This window comes from Mchenga conophoros, linkage group LG18 (genome assembly GCF_057382185.1).
Source record: "Mchenga conophoros isolate Kocher_MC1m ecotype Shallow Benthic linkage group LG18, M_conophoros_male_GT1.1, whole genome shotgun sequence".
Classification (NCBI taxonomy): domain Eukaryota; kingdom Metazoa; phylum Chordata; class Actinopteri; order Cichliformes; family Cichlidae; genus Mchenga; species Mchenga conophoros.
This window is the reverse complement of record NC_140543.1, coordinates 16,845,967-16,870,047: the sequence shown is the minus strand read 5'-3', so window position 1 is coordinate 16,870,047 and position 24,081 is coordinate 16,845,967. Positions and strand designations below refer to the sequence as shown.

Here is a 24,081-nt window from a genome sequence, read left to right as displayed (position 1 = left end):
TTGCCCATATAATATACTTCATTGTTTGTTTTTTCAGTTGTGATTTTTAAACTATGAACGTGTAATTGGCTTTCAAAATTTGTATTCTGTAATAAAAGTCCTTTAAATGCTGGCGAGGGAGAGATTTGGTGTATAGCCTCAGGAACGTTTAAGGATATGCTTTTTATTCTTAACACATACATGAGGAGGGCAAAAAAAGTTCCTGATGGAATGCTGGGTTACACTGTGGCAATTTTAGACTGCTGGCAAGTGCTTATCCCTGAATGGATTCAGGGTACCAAAAGCCTCCAGCTGAGCAAACAAGATGTGGAAAAAAAGACATTATCCCTGCAAAAGTACCGGTGAGGAAATTCAAGGAGTGAGTTTATCAAAGTGTGACTGCAGGCTGCAGAGTGAAAGCTTGAGTGACAGCATTTCTTGGATTCTGCCTGGAATGGAACAAGGGAGAAAGACAGCAGGTGTAGCCAGCTGCATCTGTGTTTTATTGATACAGACTGCATCTGCCCTCCACCTGGTTTGCTTGGGAGGATATACTGTACATATGCTGCGCCAGAGATCTTTGTAATTACTCTACATTTTAAATAAGTAATGGGAGGGCACGTTTTTAACTGAACCAGAAAAAAACATGCTGCCTCAGCTCAACAAAACAGCACTTTTTTTTGGGGGGGGGGGGGGGGGGGGGGGGGGGGGGAATGTAACAAACAACAAGGACTAACATTTTTATGTCCAATAAATGTACACTGAATATGTTCCTTCTGAGCAGCTTTGGTGTATTTTTTGTTTAATTAATTTTCCTACAAAGTGTATGGCAATATTTCTTCCTTTTGATGAATTTTATATGAGGCATTTCACAGTATAAGCCTCTCCTAGCAAAAATATCCACTCAGGGTTTCCGTGCACGACTGGTGCAGCATACAAAGTGGCTGTGTGAGAGGTTAGTTTCATTTAGAGGCAGGCCACAAGATGTCTCCCTCTGCTAAAGAAGCTGCCCGTCCAACAGAGTGACAGTCTGATTGCAAACATTTCTGCTCTGTCTGGCTGTCTCGTCCAGATTTGCATTTGTTTGGTCATTTTAAATCACAGTGTCTCTCAGCCTGTCTCTCAGCTGGCCTAAATCTAAAATTTGGAAATTCTCAGAGAGTTTTTCAAGTTTTCATGCAACGCCGAGTCTGACATGCTGCATAGCAATGAGGAATCCTGACCTCATAGAGAAAATGTTATGCTACTCAGTGTGCTCCGGCTTCATTTATTCAAGCTCTAAATAATATAAATTTTTATCTTAAAACTTTCAAGGCTGACACTGAATACTGTTTTTCTGTCAGTGCGGTTTGGCCTGCTGATCGGAAAATGTGCTGAGTGGAATAAATCAAACACGTTGCAGTCGGTGTAAAATGCAGTTCAAAGCCAACACAGGGTCATTTCTGTTTATGCATTAATCCTTTTGTCAACTGAATAAGCGACTGTTTTGATAAGCTTTAGATCAGTTTAGATTCTCCGAGGCTGACAAATGTTCTCTGATCTCAGCTTATCAAATGTTTAGATTTGTGTCTGACTTTAATATATGTTATTTGACTGGCGTTATTATAAAGGAGACGATCCCGAACTCTGCGGGGGAACTTTATATGATCTAATCAATACATCTTTTAATTAAAGGAAAACTATATATAATGTGATTATTTAACAGACTGATTAATAATACATGTACTATAATAGCAGCATCCTTTTTATGTGCATTTTCAGTAAGCAGGCATTAGGGCATTGGGACAGATGAATTAATTATTTTCATTATTAATTAATCTGAAAGTTATTTTCTTGGTTAACTGTTTGCGCTCTCTATATGTTATAGAAGACTAAGAAATAACGAAAAGCTGAAAACAGTGTTTGGCATTTTTGCTTAAGATTTTCCTAAACAGCTCATAAATACCCTAAATGACTAATCAGCTAATTAGCTAAGCTTTAATAGTGAGTGGACATTAATGCTGGGCATGTCTTGTGTCCAGCTTCTTCTCTTCCCCAGCTGCACTCTGTGAGGTTGTGATGTGCATCTAATTGCTGCCAGGATTTCATTTGGTGTTGAACATTCTCACTGGCCCTTGAAGGAGCTCTCCCCTTTACTCAGTCAAAACTCTGCTCCTCCTCTAATGAGACCGCTGGGGTTTGCCTCGGCTTTGACATAAAAGAGGATGGTTAGTGTCATTCCCTGACAGCCTGAGGAATCACCGAGTTGCTCTTTAAGTCGGGCTAGTAATACAAAAATCTGAAAGAATAGATATTTCAAATGGTTCTGCTTTTCTTTGAGATGCTTATTTGAATTTGGTAATTTTTCTTATTATACCATGCTTCTTTACTGAGACACAGTTTAAATACATTTTCATCCAAAGGATGATAACAATAGCAGTATGTGAGCAGCAGACGTTTGTTTTCAGTACGGAGGATAGCAATTTTATTGGTAAGAAAAATCATTACATTTTGCCCAGAGTGCTATATATTCTTGTGTCAGTGCAGCACTGTGTTGGAGGGGATATTTTAATTAAATTAATGATTTGGGAAAGAGTTGACAAACAAACAGAGTTATGAAAGTTTTTCATATTAGAAAAAAGTTTGAAATCATTGCAGTGCTGTGATTACAGTCTGACACCAGATTTAAAGCTTTTGTCTTTATATTTGTCGTTAGCCCGGGAGTACAAAGCCCCTTTTTAATGCGATTATGTTGCTCTTCAATTCAGGAAATCTATAATTATTTTACACAAAAATGTATACAAAGAATAGTTACATTTGTCCAGTATTTACTTTTAAAGCTACAATACCTACTACTATAAAATCCCAGAATTATCAACTGACTCTAGTTTTAGTGTTTTTGGCTGAGCTCTGACTGTGAGAACAGCAGCTCCGCCAATCTGCTGTTCAAACCTTCTGTTTGCAAGGGGCAGCCAATCAGAGAGGAAGTTGACTTATTGCGAGGGTGGCAAAACTAAAAAAAAAAATCTGCATGAATGAAAAATGAAATAAGATTTTCAAACTGTGAGTCATGCAAAGCCATCTAGTAGAGACCAAGAATAAAAAAAAGTTTTAGCCGGAAAGAAGCATAATAGGTCCCTTTTAAGTACACGGTTTACTTTTGTTTGAAAATACCACATCGAAAAAAGGATGGATAGCCGCTGTCAGACAGAGAGCACATGTTAAGAGAGTAAAGATGATTGTCATGTATTGCTAGTGCGTAACCTCTGGAGATCAGAGTAATGAAATTGCGTTTTGGTTCAAACTGCTGACGAGGGATGATTCTGAGACCACGGGAGCAGCCTGCCACACGCCTCCAAAAATAAATGAGCTCAAGCAATTAACTTACTAGTTAAATGCGCTTCATATCTATTGGCATCTTTCCAAAGACGATGAGAATAGAGGAAGTCTGTACAGCTGGTCAATAAATGGAGAAACAAGGCAGATAAGACGGTATTGTTGGGTGTCCTACTCTGCTGCTACCCATACAGCATTAGTATTCTTGTTCTCCTTATTTTGCCTGGATGACTTTACTGGGTCTGAAACAGAGGTTGTCAAGTGTCGTGTCAGTACAAATCAAATATCAAAATTTGACTGGATCGCTGTCACTGAAAAGAGCTCGTCATGTCAGTCTGGTTTTCCTGCCATGTTGTCTGCTCGATGTGAGACATTTATTTATCTATCTATCTATCTATCTATCTATCTATCTATCTATCTATCTATCTATCTATCTATCTATCTATCTATCTATCTATCTATCTATCTATCTATCTATCTATCTATCTATCTATCTATCTATCTATCTATCTATCTATCTATCTATCTATCTATCTATCTATCTATCTATCTATCTATTTATTTATTTATTTATCTATCTATTTATTCATTTACTTATTTATTTATTTATTTATTTTGGGGGGGGGGGGGTTGCTTGCCCTATGATATTGATGGGGCACATTAAACCTGGATCCTTCCAACCTGTACAGGTTTCTCAACCAATTCTATAATTCAATTTCTTCCTGATTTCCCTGAGTATACTTTCTCATATGTGCATATCCTAAATTTGTTAGAGGTCCCCCCCACTTCGCTTTATTATCAGTCAGTCTCTATCATCTGGCTGCATGCCAGAATACTTTAAAGCAGTCACCATTTGTCTGTTTTAAGACCCCTCCCTGTATCCCATTGTTTTAGACAATTATAGGCCAATTTACAAATTGCTGTTCATTTCTAAAATCCTCAAGAAAGCTGTTGCTCATCAGCTACTTGAAATAGGGTAACAATATGTTGATAAATTCCAGTCTGGTTTTCAACAAAATTATAGCACTGGAACAGCGATACTTAAAATTACTAATGAGATTCTTATGAGCTTAGATAAAGGTAAGTATTCCATTTGAGTATTGCTTGACTTATTCGCCCTTCATTTTTATTTACAGATTATAGAGTTTCTGGGTCAGTATCTCTGGCACTTCTCTTTTTCAAATTTCATTTTTATAACTACATGTCCTCCTCAGCACCCCTGATATGTGGTGTCTCCCAAGGCTCAGTTCTTGGTCCAGTTCACTTTTCTTTCCATATGCTACTCCTGGATTATCTACTAAATAGCTACAAAGGAATCTGCTGCTGTTGCTGTGCTAATGATACTTGACTGTAGTTTTCTGTCAAGTATCATTTGGCAATATCTGCTCAAAAAATTGCTACTACTCTTGACCAGCAAAGATCATCCAGTCTTGTTTTCTGCTAAACTGCAAATAAAAATTAGCCATTAGCTAGTACTGGCTTCAAGTGAAATTCCAGTAAGACTTGTATTCCAGGGGTTCGCCCCTCGGTTGCTCTTATTTTGAAACCAGAGGTGATTATTTTGAGATTGAAGCTCACAAACTTTGTGTAGTTGTGTAGTTTTATACAAACTGTGAAGCACTTTATAACTGTGCGTTTTGAAAAGCACTATGCAAATAGTTATTCTAATTAAAGTTATTATTATTAAAGATACCCTATTTCTCCAATTAAACGCTTATCCAGTTGTTTTTATAGAATAAAGTGGTTCAGATATAAGGCTAAAAGAAAAGCAATACTGGGCATCTGTTGTGTCTGGAGGGCAAAAAGGATGGTTGGTGCAGACATGACATATAGTAGCTGTTAGAGCTAAATTCAGCCAATTAATTTACTTGTTTTGCTGCTGGAAAGCTAGAAAGGACACAGAGGGAAAGTAACCATTATTACTGTATTGAAGCTTTAACCTTCTCTATTCTTTGTTTTTCAGTATCCAGGCATTCATTAATCTTATCAGACTATTAATATCACGACTTTTGAACACAGAGGAAACAGTGTTGCTTTATTTTTGTAATGCATTTGTAAATTTGGCTTTAATAAAATGGCTAGGTAGAAATTCTTTTTATATAATTCTTTCTTTGAATCACATTTTGCTTCTTTGAAGATTAATAAACAACCTATATTTATCCTGCACTAGTCAGAAGCTTTGTTTTTTTCTAATCACACTTACACTAATGTATACTTTGCTGTCAGCACTGATTTTGAGGACAGCACAAACCAAGACAGAATAATTTCCGATGAATATCTTGACGCGATCACCACAGACAGCACAATAATTTAATAACACGACATGTGAAAATAGAAGAGATACCACGAATAAATTAGTGGTGTTTCTTGGCACTTTAAAGTAGATTTGATGGCTGCTGGGCTGCTTGAAGTGCCATGTGTCTAATTCAATGTGACATATCAGACTTTCCTGTGGATTACGTGCAAGCATTTATTTTGAGCCCATTTTGCTCTTACAGGGGTAATTTGACATTTATCTGCTTAGGTGTGATGCAGGGTTTTGCAGACCATCATCTATATGTTGAAGCGTTGTACTGCCGCCAGGTGGCAGTGTCAAAAATATGTGGAACAGTTTCTTTTAATTGTGTTTATGTTGTTTATCTTAGCCCCTTCCCCAGAAAAGACAGAGGTTGTAAAGAACTCCTTTGTAGGAAAGTGTAACCACTTTAAAAAAACAAAACAGTAACTGATCCGCAGCCCTCGTCAGTGCTTTTTATAAATGCTGTTTTAGAAGCTATATCTAGCTACTCCCTTCTTCACAAGGGGTCCCACAGTGGGGAGCTGTGTTTGAAGTAACATCAGATTCCCTTCCTGACACAACCCCAAGAGGTTAGCTTCTTCTGGGACTAAAGCAGGGATTGTTTGACGATTGAGTATGACGCTGGAGCCAGTTAGCTTAGCTTAGCATAAAGCCTAAAAGATCAGGTGAGGCTAGCCTGGCTCTGCCCAAAGATGACAAAATACTCTTAATATCACAATGAAATCATTTCATATTTATATAGATGATAGATTTTAGTTGGCTGTCCAAAGACTGTCTATACTTCCTTAGAAATTACAACCTGAAAAAGCAGAACGTTAAAACAAACTGTTGCCCAGCTCAGGGCTGATGCTCTGAGCTGATGAAGTAAAATGACCATGATATGTACATCAGATCTCAGTTTACTGCTCATCAAGGGGATCATTTTAGTGTCAGGTGTAATAGTTTGCTTTGTTTTTGTTTTATTAACATAAAAGGCCTGAGAAATTTCTGTTTGGTGTAAATACATCTCTTCAGATGCGGTAACCTCCTGGATTCTTGAGCAGCCAGGGCAGGGCTAGCCAACTGTGCTTCGCATTTACCCAAATACTAATCTCTATGCACATGAATCTGCCTGTGAAATGCACATTATCCCAAATAAATGAACATAAATGGTAGTTTATGTTGCTGAGCGCTCCTGTTGCTCTTGTCGCCCTTCTCTTTATTTATCTCTAGGAAGATTAATGATTGTATCCAACAGTTGGACGGTGACCACTGGTTGCATGCAACTTATTACAAGGCACTGTGGGATACTTTAAGTCCACTGCAGAGGGACAGCAGCTGTAATTTCAGGAATTAGCTTAAATTATTAAACAATAGCCGATCGGTTACTTGAATTCTTCATTTGTAATATCTCAGCCTTTTTGCAAAAAGCCAGGTTTATGCCCTCAAATACTAAAATAATTTACATGAATATGTTATTATTGTGTTAACAGAATCAGTTGGTAGATCCTCTCTGGCATTTAGTCAGTGAAACCCAGACTCTACGAAGCCCGAGAGTCATTTACACTCGTTTGTGTTATATTAAAATAAGTTCATTCCAATTATTTTTTATTAGCTCCCACCATCCAAACCTGCAGATGACACCCTCTGGTCTAAGTCTGCACAGTAATAAAACATTTTTTCTTTCTATTTTTAACTTTGCGCAATAATTTTTTACAACCATTTGTCACCTCAGCTTTGATCAGGTTACCCAGCCAATACTCGCATTACAGATTGAAATTATTCCAGCTAAAATAATGGGGGGAAAGTATCACTTTCTGCCAAACACAGTCCTCTGATAGTCTCACTAAATGGAGCAAAGCACCTTTAATATCAGCCAGAGCCACATCTGCATGCAGCAGGATGTCAGCCCTCATTACTCTGCATTTGTGAAATTAAACTTGAAACTGGAGCAAAAGAAGATCACAGATTGTACTGTGACATATTTTTCTAACACATTTTAAAGGATATTTAGCTGTTTTTCTCCAACTTGCTGCCTCCCTTTCAGTCTTCAATTATATAGACATATCGACCCATGAGCGAGCGATGCTTCAATATTAAAGAACTTCAGACTTCATCTTTTTTTTTTTTCTAGAGGAATTTCTTTAGCACAATTATTTGTACTTTGATCAATACCACCACCAACCCCCTCCTCTCTATACCATTGGAGGTGCACTTCATCACCGGAGGAAAACAATTTCATCCAGTGGCTCCACCTCATTCTCCAGTCGACTGTAGAGGGAGTGAGTAGGGGGGCAACAAGCTTTATATTCCTTTCTGCGGGCTTCAAGTCAACACACTAAAAAGCATCTCTTCAATCTGTGGAAAAAGGGAGGAGTTGGGTTCTGGGCAGCTACTGCACAAAAAGAGAAACCACTGAAATCTGCAAGTATTGTCTGGCACTGGAGAGGGGGGATGGAGGAGTGAAAGATCTGAGCAACAGGGGTAAGCCTCTCCGAATTTTCAAAGTGATTACCTCTGGGAGTGAAGCTGTCGCTTACATCTGCAATTATCACGTCCATTTGTCTATTGACGAAGGAGTGTGGATAGTTACGCTGGATGTTTCTGTTAATGGAGTGATTCAGCTGTTTTTCTCATAAAGGAATCATTATGTAAATCAATTTTACATCCCCCAAGGAGCACAGTTCCTTTGTTTATATCTTCATGGCAAAGTGTTTTCAAGCCTGAACAGTGGGACAGCTGCATGTTAGGACTCCAGTTGCTGCTACCTGGATTTTTTTATACACACACGCGCTGTTACACACATATTAAGGTGCATGTCGAGAAAATGTGTAAATTGTAGTCTAGTGGGGGCAGCTGAGAAACTGCACTTGACAACGAAGCACTTTCCTTGACTCGCAATTAAGGTTTAAGACTCCACATCCGAATCTGTTTCCATGGAGCCAAACAAATCAAGTGATGCCCAGAAGCCCCCTCTTCAGAACCCACAGTCCAGCTCGCTGAAAGCAACATGGAACGAGATCACGGTGGATTTCATAATGAGGACCAAGATCCACGGTTTGAAGTTTGTCTTCTCTCCGGACAAGTCGAAACCGCAGCGGGTCATCTGGATCATGGCCTTCTTCCTTTGTCTGAGTCTCCTCTTCACCTGGTCCTGGAATCGAATCCTCTATTTGATGTCCTACCCCGCTGTCACCAAGATCTACATGGTCTGGGCTCACAACATGTCCTTCCCAGCCGTTACCTTCTGCAACAAAAATGTTTTCCGGGTATCCTCTCTGACTAAAGATGACCTGTATCACAGCGGCTACTGGTTGGACCTCCTGTATCATAATCACACAGTCATAAAGAGGAGCCTGTCTATCCTTAAAGACAATCACAAGCAGGGTCTGCTCACTCTCCTGGACTTCAGCAGCTACACCCCACCCCCCAATTATCACACCAACACCACGGAGATGATGGGTCGGCTCGGTCACCAGCTCGAGGACATGCTGCTGGAGTGCAGGTTTCGTGGGGAAACCTGCACCTACAAAAACTTCAGCACTGTATGTACAGAAAGAGAGATGGTGTTTGCCAGGTGTGGATGTGAGCATTGTTTATATGGGGTATTAATAATTCATGTTAGCATTTGACAAAGCTACAGCAGGCATTCTCTCCAGGTCTTTTAAGTCGTTGATGTTTCAGAGCTGCAAAACAAGCCTCTCCTGCTTTTTGCCTTTAAGACATGACAGCTGTTCCCTCATTAAAACCCATGTCTCCTTAAAATTCACTCAACAGCACAAACACAATGATGTGGCTTCAGTGTCTGCTGTATTTAAAGGTTTCGTATTTGGCTATGTTGACTGGCTATTTCCTGAGTCCCTCTAATGTCGTTTTTGCTTTATAACATGACAACATTTGGGCGAAAATTGAGCGCATTAATAATTCAGACGTCATAAATCAGTTCAAATTAAAATTTCAGCGTCTCTAATTAAACATCTGTTGGGCACGAGGAGGATATGCGTCAAAATATGCAGCTGAGTTTCCCATTTAAACGCACCAGACGTGGATCCATTACAGCCATTCATCTCTGAATAACTGAAGCGAGAAAGTGAGTGACATTTGCAAACCATAGTCCCGCTCTTCCGCGTGGTGATATCTTGAGTAAATACATTCGCACACAAACCGGTAGCTTATAACGTCATTAGAAAATATTAGCAAGGGCGACTGGGGAAGTTTCTGCAGTTGTAAGCCTGCATGCAGAGGGACTGAGAATATTTTAAACCTGGCAAGACACATCCAGATATAAAACCCTCACCTGTCACAGGCGTCACATTTAGCTCCCTGCCTTTGCTGAGGTGGGTCTGAACAGCTAGATCCAAGTCATAAAAATCAAACATGTAACTGTGACAGCTTCAGCTGATGTGAGACATTTACAGTGGGAAGTCTTACAGGCTGCAAGAGGTCAGCTACCCATGGTGGCTTCATAGCAACGGAGAGGCTTTAAAATCTTCAAATTCTCTGTTTTTGGCCAGATTGATGGCTTGCGATATGCAGGATTTACATTTTGCTGTCTGTTTGTTGCTCTTGAGCAACTCATATTGGGTCTGCGGCATGGATGATTGATGCTCTCATTTGATCTAAACATAAATATGAATATTTTAAAACAGTCATAAATTGTATGATGTGTATAGGCACTCCCTCATTATATAGCCAGCAGGGAGGGGGGAAACTTATCTGTGTGAGATGGATGTGAGTCTGTCTGGGTCTGGATGTTGAACGCTGAATCTGATCTCTCGAGATCAGCTTTGCCATGCTGGCTGAGTTTTAACCAGCAGCCCTCTTTCTATGACCTTACCACAGTAGAAATGAATCCAAACTTCAGTCCTTCCTGCACATCAAAAATCTCATGCTAGCAGCACACATTTTTGTTACGATGATGAGAAAAGGAAGTCTATTAGGGCAGCTATGATCATTAAAACAGGACTTTAAGGTCTGTAAGCTTTCACTTTTACCTGAGATTGATTTCAATTCATCATTACATAAAATAATATTGTAATTCAAAAGTTTACAAGCACAGATTGCAAACTATACATCACAGAGTGAAACTTAGATAACATAAATTTAAATTAATACTTCTGAATTGGCAATGTTTTTGAGAGTAAGAACATTTATTTATTTATGTCCCCTTTTGGCTTCCGTACTATGATTCTCTTGTTTAGCCATAACTTATCGCATTTTAATGTGTAGCCGTTGATGTGAACACAAACAGCAGGTTGCTGCACACGTCATGATGATGAACATCTTGAAATGCTTATAGTTTGTTTAAATCTATGGAGAGTCGATGATTTTAATTCTACATTTTCATTCTTCTTGACTGATTTATATTTACTTGCTTGGTAGATGACATAGAAATTTTTCAATTATAGGTAAAAGCCATAAAATTGAAAAAGAAAAAAATCCCCTCTGGGGCACAGAACCTGAAATTAAATTATTTAAACATAGAAGAAAATCTACTATAGTGATTGCACATCAAACATTAAATCCTGCTAAGCTTTCCTGGCAGAGGTTTGGTCTATTAAGAAGTTTATAAAGCAAAATACAAAAATGTGTGCTTGTGTGTCCAGATTCTTCCCCCTCATATGTTTCTCATTAAGTGATGGCAAAATAGTAAATTCAGTCTAAATCACTCAGCTGCTACTGAGGAGCACTCATTACTTCCTCAAATCAGAGCCAGGTGCCTGTTTAAGACCTGCGCTGTCTTCTCTGATAATCACAAAATCTTTGGAATGATTACCTGCCCTGCACAATGTGAGACTGGCATGTAATATAGCTCGTGCTGCTGCACCGTGAAAAGGATCAAACGTTTTATTTGTGCTTATTTTTCTCTGTGTGTGTCCTATTTTTCTTACAGATTTACACACGGTATGGAAAATGCTACACTTTCAACTCGGGATTAGATGGCAACCCTTTGCTGACCACGTTAAAGGGCGGCACGGGGAACGGCTTGGAGATCATGTTGGATATTCAGCAGGATGAATACTTGCCTGTTTGGGGCGAGACAGGTCAGTGAAGCATTTTTACAGTAACATCTGATTTGCGCAGATTTCCATGTGGAAATCTCATCAGCTTGTTGGTTTATCCCTGAAGTCCTGACAACTGCCACAGTATTTTGTCATCTCCATGACAAATGGATGCTCCACAGAGGAATGTTGTACATCTTTCACTTTACCTATAAATCTTTGCCTATATATTTTTTTGCACCACACTGAAGCAGACAAAGAAGTGATGCACTACCATGGTTAACCACTTATCATCTTGATATGTTTCTCCAGGTCTACAACTGACATCAGACCCAATAAAACTGCATTTACTGACTTATTGTTTCTCATTTATGGTGGACCACAACATAATGGGACCATATATTCATAAAATAAATAGCATGTAATTAATTCTGGTTCTAAATCTGTTTGATATTGAACCGGCACACTGACACAAGAGTTTATTTCTTATATTAGCTTCCATTAATATGATGAAAGCGGAGGGGTAGAAACCCTGGATTAATGTGACTGCTGGATCGCTAAACAGCACTGGTTTCCGTCGATGACCGTACATGTTGTTGTATTTTCTGGCGTGCTGTATCCACAGATGAGACCTCCTACGAAGCAGGCATCAAGGTTCAGATCCACAGCCAGGACGAGCCTCCTTTCATTGACCAACTGGGATTTGGTGTGGCACCTGGTTTTCAAACTTTTGTGTCATGTCAGCAGCAACTGGTACCTAACGTTCGGCCTCCTCTCCGACCCCAGCGTCTTTTGCTCTGCTTCATCCTGTGTTCGTCTCAAAAACCCTTGCCAGCCAGTGTCCATCACCTCTGTGTCACAGAGCGCGGAGCAAAATCAGATCCAGATCTTAGTATTACCTTTGTGTTGAGATGCGCGTCTAATGTGTTACATAGACAGCCGATGAGTTGGGTTAGAGTAAATGAAACTTAGTTATAGCCGCCAAGAAGTACTGATAGAGCAGGGCCGAGTAATGATTGCATGCAGGAATATGAGCATACTGCGCTTATCAGAGCCAAAAAAGCTTTAGACTGCACAGCATGCAAAAAATATATAGCAGCTCAGGGTGTTTAGTTTACTTTTTTATATTGAGTCTTCATTAGTTGGAGCTCAGGAGAAAGAAAAAGGACAACAGGTTTTTATTTGCAGCACTGAAAATCATCTCTAGTGACACTAGAGTAAAACAGAAGCCAGCAAAAAACATTGAGGACTAATCCACACAGCCAACTTCAGCAGTCTTTAATCATCGGACATTATCGCTGATTAACTCTTTTTAGAAACCCACACTTTACAGTTTTTAAAGAGAGACTTAATGTTTTCTTATGACTAACTGTTGGGATCGGCATTTAGCTAAAAGCTGACTATATCTTAAAGGAAATCTACTAAAACTATCATAATGTTGTTTATGTCAGTTTGGACCATATAAAGGAGCCTGGTGCACTTCTCGTTACATTATTTTTTCTCCCAACACCAGTAATATGGAAAAAGCATGCGTTATTGGATGAGAAAGATGACCCACGGCTGTTTTGTAGACACATTTTAATATGTGCTATGATTTGATGACACGGTAAAAAGAGAAGCAAAATGGCCCGTGGCCGGTTTGTTGACCGAGTCCACGACACTGGCGTCACTGAAGGATGAAAAGCAATAACTATAGTTAAGCCCGAATTGATTGAAAAGCCCGTGTGCAAGGTCATAACGCTGAGCTCACATGGAATTTCCATCCAAATCTAATGAAACAATACGGCACTTATGTGATCTGCCAGGAGAACAAATTCAGACTCTGTTGCTTTTGTCCACACTAGCGTAGCTCACAAAGACAAAGAAAAGTCTTTGATTTTCAAACAGAAACACTGACAGAATAAGGAAATATCCTCTGACAAACAGAGAAGCACTCAGTGTAAATCCCAAGAAAATGGCGGCAGTGCCACAGAGGATTTTAGGTTTTTGCAGTGATTACCTTTGAGATCAAGTGTATTTGTGCCGCAGGCTCCTTAAAAATTTCCACCGTATAATCAGTTCTTGTGAAGTCATGATGTAACGGACGCCTGAGCAGCGCTTTAACTTAGTTTCTTTAGCAGTTAATTAAGCCTAATTGAAATGATTTTGCTCCTAAATTGAATTGGCTCGTTCACCTCACAAGCTTCAGCGTGCTAGCAGAATAACATGGGATGGTTGAGGCACGGTTGGTCTCGTGAAACAGACACATGGACACCACAAGAGATGACAAATGTAACTTTTGGGAACTTGCATAGAAATGTATCTTTCTCTCATTTTTCTCTCCTTCTCTCTGCAAATGTTGTTGGTGCTCAGAGTGTATCATCATTCAGCCATTTCCAAAAAAAAATAAACCTGCTCTGTTACTCACCATCACAGAGTTTCCTCCAGGAGGCAAAAGTGCATGGTTTGCCATTTACAATCATGACATGAGCGCCCACACCACTGACAGCTGAAAGACGTGTTTATGGCTTAAACGATGTGATGACTTAATTAGATTGTCATTATAAACTCTGGCCTGCATTCGTTTCACTCAGTGTCCAACGAGTGACATTGCTCTCAGTGCAATAAGAATAATAGCACTCGTGATTTCGAGGCTTTACATTTGTAAATCTTCTGTCGGAGGAGTTTAATTTTTAATAAGAGACTTTGACTTGTGAGCAAAGAGAGACATCGATACTCCACCACCAACAGTTAGAAGCGATCTGTAGCTCAAGACTGAGTGAAAGTAAGAAGAGAATGGCTGAATGACAACCTACCAGTCCTGCTTGGGACTCTGACAACAGGATGTTTGTCTGGAGGGGTCATTTTCTGTCCCCTTGCCTTACTTTATCTCCTCTTATATTTCGATAATGATGTGGGCTGTGTTCCCTCACCCCTTACCCCTAGATGAGACGTCCTATGAGGCCGGCATAAAGGTACAGCTTCACACTCAGTCAGAGCCTCCTTTCCTCCACGAGCTGGGCTTCGGGGTTGCCCCAGGCTTCCAAACATTCGTTTCCACCCAAGAGCAGAGGGTAGCGTATGACTGACTGGGCTTGCTGCATGCCACAAAATACTGTATTGTACATACTCATTAACTTCCACACTTTCATCTCCTGGTCCCGCCCTCTCCAAGGAATGGACCCATGTGTGCCCCCACCATCCCCCCCACCCCCTCCTCTGTGTGGCTGAAGCAACGATATGTAACAGCATCTGCAGTCTGTCCTTGTTGCCATCTCTGCTCTCTGTCCTCACCAGCAAAGAGCTGGAAAGGTGTTTTATTTCTTTGAGCCATTCATCCAAATCTGTGTCTTTATCAGAGCTGTTGTTTGGCTTTACCCTTTCACATCCACATCTGCTTTTGTAAGCATTTTGTTTTTGCTTATATGTGTTATCGGGGTGATCCACTGGACCTCTGCTTAATCTCATCTGCAGGGACCAGACAATGTGATTCATTAGGTTTTATTACCCATGAGAACTCTGGCATGAGTTTATAGTCTTGATTATATTGGGGGTTTTATCTCCAGTGTATCTCCACTTATGAGAGTCTGTGGGCTAGAAATGGAGTTCAATAAAGGCTTAATCATGTTTGCCAGTTTAAATCCACTTCTTCTGCGAATCACACTCTATCTCTGTCACTTTGTATTGGCTAAATGACAGTTACATTGTCAGAGTTAGCACCTGGTTAGAGCTGGTGGAAATGATTGGGAATTACAGTGAACCTTAATGTGACAATGGAGGTGTAATTTCTCTGAGAAATTTCCCAAGAAGAAGCCTTTGGCAGAGATTGTTGGCTTGCTCCCCACTGCAGTTAGCGGCTGAATGCGCAACTACCCAAGCATCGCCGCCCTTCATAAATAATTGGCTTATTTTTGTCATGAAAATAGGTAGCAGGCAGAAAACAAGACACTTAAAAGGGGGGCTGGAAGTCTTGTTGGTGGTTAGAGGCCACGCTGTGCAGCACACCACAGAGGAAGTCCCTTTAACGTCGAAGCAGATCTCACACAAAATGGGGCACGCTGCTGCAGCTCCAAGACGGATGGCGAGGTCTAATGTTAAGTGTGAATTGGGTCCTTAAAATTCACTTGTTAAATATTCTTCCCTAATGGATTCATTTAGAATTCTCAGAGTTATTCATAAATGTAATGACCTGCTCTCACCTTATAATGAGAGTTCTACCACTAATGAGACCGCAAACTGAGTGTACACTACATCTCCTCCTGATTGCTAAATTCATAGGGATATTCAGGGTAGTTGTGTAATAAACTCTCACGGGCATCAATGAGAAAATATAGGTTGTTAATCAACAGTAAAACCTCTTTAGAAAGCTTTCATTGACTGGATTATTTAGGTTAACCTACCGTTATATACTACTTATTACCATAAGAATTTTTCTTTAAAAAAAACTCCGTATGTTGTCTTTTAAATTCAATGAATCCTCCAGTAAACCGTTGATTGTTTTCAGTTCCGTTCTCAAGGTTGTAAAATTTGTCCATTGATTGTGGTGTCCTGTCTGTATCTACATATTTTACAGATTTCTCGTAAGCTTGTCTCTATCCCCATGGTACTCTGCTTTCTACCGGGGCCTAGACCTGCATCAGTAACGTTATGCATGATGTCTGCTTGCTGCTACACATGAGCGATGATGTTGTTCCGACTGGACGTTTTATGCCAGTATTGTCTGAGTGCACATTTTCATTCAAGTGCTTCTGTATTTTCTTTTCTTTTTTTTATGTTTAAGACATTTGTGTTGGGTTCTGTCAGCTTGTTGTCTCCCTTTTTGAAATTCTGCTACACCGGGCTTGCATTATGGTATTTGATGTAATCCTGTGTGCTGATACACTGAGGGCAAAACATGTGCTGCTCACTCTTTCAGCTTCAGTACCTCCCACCACCTTGGGGAGATTGCAAGTCTACTCCCATAGACTCTGATTACTTCTCCACGTACAGCATCACTGCATGTCGCATCGACTGTGAAACACGGTACCTTCTGGAGAACTGTAACTGCAGGATGGTTCACATGCCGGGTATGAACTGAGAGTTACTTGACCAATAAAAAACCCCATAAATCTCTGTGCCCTCGTGTTGCATTTATAAATAAGTAATCATTTTCACTTTTATGTTGGTTCAAACAGGAAACACAGCTGTTTGCACACCTGAGCAGTACAAAGATTGTGCTGATCCAGCTTTAGGTGAGCGCACACACTTTTTTTTATTGGATTAAGTGTAAAATATTAGTGTGAGGTATTTGCATTAACAGCGGTGCCACAAGCTTGTTGTATCCTGTAGATACTACTTGTGTGAACCTTAACTTCAAATTACTTTAATTCCAGATTGTGCTGAAACAAAAGCAATAAAGTAAAAATCATTGTTTAAAAATCCCATTAGGAAGATTTGTGATGTGTCTGTGCTTCGCTGATATCAAATAAATCCTGCTGAGTTTTTTCCCCCCTTCCTCTGTTTTATGGCTTCAGTCATTATTTGCTTTCATGGAAAGTGAACGATGGCAGCGAATGTAGCTCTGTTGTGCGTTGTGTGGGATATTTTTAGCAGGGCCTCTGGATACAGGTTTGTTTGATTGTGATCGCAATATGAATGAAATATGAATTGAAATGACTTTGATCATCCACAGACTTTTTGGTAGAGAAAGACAACAATTACTGTGTCTGTCAGACCCCCTGCAACATGACTCGCTATGGCAAGGAGCTGTCCATGGTTAAGATCCCCAGTAAGGCATCTGCTAAATATCTGGCTAAGAAATTCAACAAAACTGAGCAATATATTGGGTAAGTATTATTAGCTAGTTATTTAGATAAAGGCCTCTTTTTCCTTTTCCTGTTGATGGATGGATGTACTGTGGTATAGCATGGTCTGAGTCTCCATCGTTCACCTTCAATGTAACAATAATGAATGATAGTTACGCAGGAGATGTGAGTTATCATTCGTTCTGTTGGGAAAATGGCCCTGGGGGAAATCTGATGGATGTGCTCGTGTGTGTCCTCTCTCCAGAGAAAATATTCTGGTGTTGGACATCTTCTTTGAAGCTCTGAATTATGAGAAGATTGAGCAGAAGAAGGCCTATGAAATTGCTGGACTTCTCGGTAAGATTCTTGCAGTTTCATATTTACTGTGAGAAAAAATAAATAAATAAATCTGACCTCAGAATCAGCACCCTCGGCGGGCATCCCCCCCCCCCCCCCCCCCCCCCCCCCCCCCACCGCATATTTCGCATATTGTGTTCATCCCTGGTGCTTTGAGGTTCCCTCTTTGAACTCGTGAAACAGGCTGAGCATGTTTTCATAATCTGATGCTCTTGCAAGGGCAGCTGCGTTTGTGAAGTTGGGGCTGGTTGGACAGTTTTGACAATTACGCTCAGATTCCTCAAAGAGATACAGAATTCAATGTGACAGCAAGGGGGAATGGTTTCACGCACCATTGTTTAATTACCCGTATCTGTTAATCTCTCCCTCTGTAGGTGACATTGGAGGCCAGATGGGGCTATTTATTGGAGCCAGTGTTCTTACAATACTAGAAATATTCGACTACCTATATGAGGTAAAGTCATGATCTTTGTTAAAGATTTCTAAGCAATAACTAAATGAATTCTTCTGTTTTTAGATCACATTAAATTCATTTTTAGTAACCTTTACATTTTTTAATTCAGTAGTAGAGAACTTATGGCTTTCTTGTGGAGTCTGGAGAGCTTAGCATAAAGCATAAAGTGTCTGCTACTTAACCTTTACATGCTGTTCATATTAGCTGCCTGCACAGTATGGTCTGGGTCAAGAATGGTCTCATAATAAGTGTTTATAACAAACTACAGATCTATTTAAAATCCAACAGTCCACATAGACAATCTCACCTCACAACAATCTTCTTGCTGTGAGGTGACAGTGCAAACCACATCCACTCTTTTACAGATTTAATGTCTGTGTTAGGGCACACTCTGACCCCTGTATGACCGCTGTTCCAATATATTGTCACTCCGGTGCAGTTTTACTATTTACTACTTTGAAATTCCCCCATGACTGTTCAGAGACCTTCAGGATTCCCTCAGAGACCAGAAAGTACCCGTCTCTCTGGGTTCCCCAGTATATGTTGTAGAAACACAGACAATTCTCATGACAGTGACAAGATTCCCATTGAACTCTGTCACCAGTGCCCACAAAGAAATGTCATGTACAATTTCACAGGTTTCTAAAACAACCATTTTCCTATATTTGACCCATGCTGGTGGATCCAACTCAGTAGATTTGATTTAATTCAGTTCAGTTTTATTTATATAGCACCAGGTCACAACGACAATTGCTTCAAGGCAAGCAAATGTAAGGTTACGATACTACAAACATGGATAATGTAATAAATGTAGTTAAACTGCAGAGATTCTGGTCAGATTTGACCCGGAGCACAAATGTAAAACAGTATAAAAGATATTTTCATTTTGGTGTATTTTGGTCTCTTTAGGAAAAGACATAAAATGTTTGTTTATCAGAAACACATCATATGTGATGTGAACAGTATGTATGGGTTAAAATGTTAAATTGGAAATAATTCTACTCAAAATATACCCAAAAGTATTCTTAACCTAAACATCTTAGACTTCAAGCTTTTATGCAATTTTTTTGTGCAAGATACGATGCTTCATCTTTATAGATGCTGTCAGCCTCAGTATTGATCCTCTTCACTCCCCAAGAAAGCAAACTATTGGATGTGTGAATCTGTAAATAATGCTTTTCTGATGTTTTTTAGGTGTTTAAAGATAAGCTTTTGGGTTACTTCATTCGCAAGAAACGGCCACAGCGCTGTCAGAGCGACAACCTGGTAATTTTTTAGTCCCTAAGAATACACTTGATTGAGTGAAGTGAATGTGATGTACAAAATAAGCTCAGGAACAATGGTCACAGCAACATCAAAATATCTGCTCACACTTGAAATGCTTTTAATGAACAGCACCAGAGAGAAAGCAAAGGCATTATGCCATCATTAGTTTCAATTAGCCCTGCAGAAACAAAATATTTTTCTAGAAAACACAATCATTAATCATACGCACATATTTTTACTGCACAGTGGGAATGCATAATTAGAGTAGTATTAGACGCATACAGTACTTTCTTTACATGATGAGAAGCAGCATAAATTATTCCGTGTAATGACAAAAAATCTGGGATGCACATAAGTATTCCAAAAGAACAAATTGACTTTGTGCCCCTTTTCTTTTTAAGCTTTTTCCCCAAGTGTTTTGCCACTTAGTGCGCTTAAATCTCAGTGCATGGAGAAGTAGAAGTAAAGAGTTTGACCTGGTTTTATTGGATTTTATTCATGACTCATAAACTCTGTTTATTGTCAGAGGTTATCTCATTTTATCCCACACACTAACCCAATTTTCAGTATTTCCACACTATATAGTAGCTTCTCAGCGTCACCCTCTTTTGTACTATTACAGAGCTGTTATTGTTATCCGGGTTTTACCACCAAAATTCTAAAGAGATTTCATTAACATGGTAAAAACAAAGCAATGGAAACTGTAGTACTGCGAGGCGTTTCAGTCATGCCCTAAATAACAGCATTTTCATCAAACCCTGTGGTTTAGCACGCTGCATCCAGAGGCATCTCCACTCCTCCTGTTATGCAAGTTAGGAAATGATTAATAACATACACACATCGTTTTAGGATTAGCAATGAGCTGTTGTTCAGGACATAATGTTAAATCAAGGCTTATAACATATAGAAAGATAGATTTTAATCACTACAGTTACACCCATGCAAATAGTGGGTGGTTTTCATATTTATCTAAACAAAATTCTTGAATCAACAAATTATTGCATAACATAGTTTAACTGCATGTACTTTACTACTTCCCAACACTCGCTGTGAAAATATCAGTGCATTTGACAAGTGCTAAATACCTTCTGTCAAGCTATAAATAGATTTTATTGATCATATTGTGCGTAATGCCACTCTGAAAGAGTTTTAAAAAGGTAGAGGTATAAATACAACAAAGTCCAGCTTTCTTTGTGTTTGCTGGCTTGACAGAACTTAAAACGCCAGTGATTATCAGCTTTCTCTGTTAACCTGAGCATTCTGCACCATTCTGTGTGTCCTCAAATAAAAAGGGGTGTTTGACACGGCAAGCGAGACTTTGTGCACACAAAATGATCCCTATGAGTGCTGCCTACTCCTGTCAGAGATGTTAATAGATGATGATGATGATAATATAGTGGTAAATATCTATAAAGAACATAAAAATATAACAGTAAAATGCAACACTGTCGCAAATAAGACAAAAGACTAATGCTGCAGAAAATCGTTAAACTGGTGATTTAACGCACAAAGCAATAAAATAAACATTTTACCACTGAAATAAACAGCTGCTGTTTGTTTCTAATGCGACCGCAGCACATTAGAGCTCTGAAGCTTTAAACTAGACACGTTTAAACATTAAAGGTTTCTGTCCCATCGCCTAATAAAGGAGACTTCAGTGCTTTAGTTTGTCAATAGATCAAAGTGAAATTAACTTTATTGACTGAACAGGTATTCTTGGTGTGTTGCAGCTGCAGTTCCAGCATTGTAAACGAGATTTAGCAGCAGATTAGGATCACCTGTAAAACGTTATTTCTCTTTCAGCAACATGGAAATTCAAGTGACAAAGGGATGCACAGTTTGCATCGCAGCAACTTTACACTTTCATTTGTGATGTTAGCTAAACAAGTTGCACATATGAAATATATTTTACCAGCAGATGCGGTTCACTTAAAACACGCTCCTCAGCCAGCCTAAATATTTTAAACCAAGAAAACTCAGAATCTGCTGTTATCCATGTTACCACGGTGATTTAGGCAGGTAAAAAAAAGCTACTTGACATAGAAAACTCTGACTTTTAGCTCGACATAGCTCCCTAAGCCATGGGTCTCACTTTGTAGTGCACACCTCAGGACTGGTTTAAGTTTTACCTCTTTGATAGCCAGGAAGCTTCTTCAGTAAATTGTTGAAGTCTTTAGGAGAACTGCATGTTAAATTAACTTGTCTGAAAAGTATATACAATCAAAAGTAGTAGTAAATGTAATGTATCAACCTTTCTACTTTAGCTGACCGGATATATTTCTGCTTGCAGTATGGTAGCCAAAAATATTTTTTAAAAATCCACATTTTCTCAAACTCAACGTTCACTGAAAATAGAGCTTGGTATAAGAGTATAAATAGTGTACATTTTTTAGTATCATCATTTTTTCTTTATATTTAGAATTCCATTATCTATAAAGCTACTTGAGCTAGGTTCTTTGATATTTTTAAGGCAAATATCAGATACTTTCAATGTGGAATCTCAGGGCTGTAGCTCAGGTAAACTTGAGTGATGGGTGCTTGAAGTCCCTAAAATATCTGGATGCCTGATCTGTGACAGCAGTTTCGGAGACTGGTAGAAACTACAGTTTTCCAGATGTGAGGCTGATTTTGGTTCATGTCTTGGAAATATTACAATGAATTTTGGTGAAATTGCGTTTTTTCCATGTTTAAGCTTTAATATGTGTGGAACCCTTTATCTGATTTGGACTGTGCTGCATAATCTTATGTGCTCTGTCTGTATATGAGAGAAGCCATAACTAAAATATCTGTCCCCTACCTGCAAAACAATGTTTTTACAGGCCTCAAAATATGCAGTCAGAGATTGGGCATCCAAATATTATAAAGGATCTATCTTTCTGTTAACTTGAGCTACAGAGAGTCGACCTTCACAGAGGTAGTTGCACTAAAAGAATTTGAAGGAGCTAGCTCAACAGGTTTCCTAGATAATGGAATTTTTAAAACAGCCCCTTAAAAACGATTATATAAAACATCTAAAAACACTACCTAGTTACGGTAGGGACCTGTTGTTTATGTATTTTAGCTAATGAAATCAGATACCTACCTGCAACATCTCTTCTTTTCTGGTGCTGTCATAATGAAAAGCATTTAAGCAGATTTTTGTTAAGTGCAGAAATTGCCTTTTGTCCCTGAGTTTATTCAATCTGCCAATTTGCATTCCTTGGCTTCATGCTGGAAATGAAAGCTGTGCTCTCTGTCATACATTATTAGAGGTAAAAAGACAGCATGCAAAATAAGTTGTGGCCAATTCTGTCTTCAAATCTGTTTGAAAGTTGTGGTTTTGTTTCTGCATGAGGGCTGTGCTCTTGCATGCTTGGGTCAGTATTGAGTTTGTTAGCTGTTGTAGAGGAAACGATCAAAAATATGTTTAATGTCTTTTACAAAAGTGGAGGTTTATAGATTTTAAACAAAAATATCAATCAGGAGATTCGTTTAGTCGTTTTTTTATTAAGAAAAATACTAAAACAGCAGGAAAGAAAGCTTTCATTTAGTGGGCTGCACTCAAGCTTTTATAGTGTTTTCTCTTCTGCACTCTGCTCCATTCATGTCATGTGTTCACCTCGTTACAATAAACCATCCTCTGTACTTCTTTTTTCTCACATTTAATTATATTTTTTCAACTAGTTCACTGTCACATCTCCACTCAGACAATCTGTTAATGAAGTGCTTTAATTGTTCAAGAGACATCCTTCTGGGTGACACTGACTTTAGCCTTCCCTGCTCATTAAGAAACCCCCTCATATTTCATTTTGAACGATCATCTTCCTTCAGTGCTTTAATGATATCACCGTGTTCCCTTGGGAGTTTAACTGATAGCATTTACATTGTATTTTATTTTCATTTCAGTCACCCTCACCCATCTTTCTTTTCATCATGTCTATTCCAGGAGTTTCCAGAGAACCCAACCAGCCCTGGTGTCACGCCTAATCATGCCCCCAGGTAGCACATCCCATTGATAATAGATGCTCCCTCCCATGCTGTCCCTCTCTTTCATACATACTTGAGATCATCACATTCATCATTTTCTCCATGGTTACAAATGATTTGGTTGGCAGTCAACAAAAGAGAGGGGTGATTATCCAGCCGTAGCGAGCACTTTTAATATCTGCCGCCGTGTAAGAACAGGTTAGTTGTTGTCTGCTTTGACAGAAGGGTGCTGGGCCGAAGGAAGGCTGAAGTTGGTTGGATTCTCCAAGTGCATAAAGATCTTATTCTCTGCAAAACTTGTTCCTTCCACCGAATAATGATGCTTTTTTTCTCCTCGTAGGATAAAGTGTACTCCTGTGAAAGCATATCACATATTTATTGAATTGCACAAAACTCTGAACAACATGAGATCTATTTGTTTCCCTGCAGCACTAAGGTCTATTTAGAGGCAATGCATTGGAAGGTCCGAGCCAGATAACATCACTAGATGCATTACTTTGTGATGTTATCGCAGGCCTGCATGCAGTGAGTTTGCACAAAGATAGGTTCTTTGTCGATGGGACTACCGGTGTTTGTTATCCACATATCTGCAGTTATCTGCTGAATAAGGGCCTTTGTACATGACGAAAAATGCAGACATATGTGGATGTTACTACTTGCATAACTATCAGAATTACACATGCTAGTGTAAAACCAGGACTA

The 24,081-nt window shown here is 39.3% G+C and overlaps 1 protein-coding gene across 4 annotated transcripts in view; it reads left to right on the top strand.

Moving 5' to 3' along the window:
• The window catches only part of asic1c (acid-sensing (proton-gated) ion channel 1c), a 42,333-nt gene that overhangs the window by 14,758 nt on the left and 3,494 nt on the right, over positions 1 to 24,081 (top strand). The window contains exons 1-10 of one of the 4 annotated variants that reach the window (XM_085255221.1): positions 7,684 to 9,117; positions 11,466 to 11,616; positions 14,500 to 14,627; positions 16,469 to 16,619; positions 16,728 to 16,784; positions 17,225 to 17,378; positions 17,602 to 17,693; positions 18,068 to 18,147; positions 19,342 to 19,413; positions 23,339 to 23,391. In XM_085255221.1, the coding sequence (XP_085111347.1) occupies positions 8,509 to 9,117; positions 11,466 to 11,616; positions 14,500 to 14,627; positions 16,469 to 16,619; positions 16,728 to 16,784; positions 17,225 to 17,378; positions 17,602 to 17,693; positions 18,068 to 18,147; positions 19,342 to 19,413; positions 23,339 to 23,391 (1,547 nt within the window). In that variant the 5' untranslated portion in view covers positions 7,684 to 8,508. Of the gene's footprint in view, positions 1 to 7,683; positions 9,118 to 11,465; positions 11,617 to 12,199; positions 12,328 to 14,499; positions 14,628 to 16,468; positions 16,620 to 16,727; positions 16,785 to 17,224; positions 17,379 to 17,601; positions 17,694 to 18,067; positions 18,148 to 19,341; positions 19,414 to 23,338; positions 23,392 to 24,081 lie in introns of those variants that run through there. The other 3 variants (XM_085255220.1, XM_085255223.1, XM_085255222.1) reach the window with 3 other exon arrangements.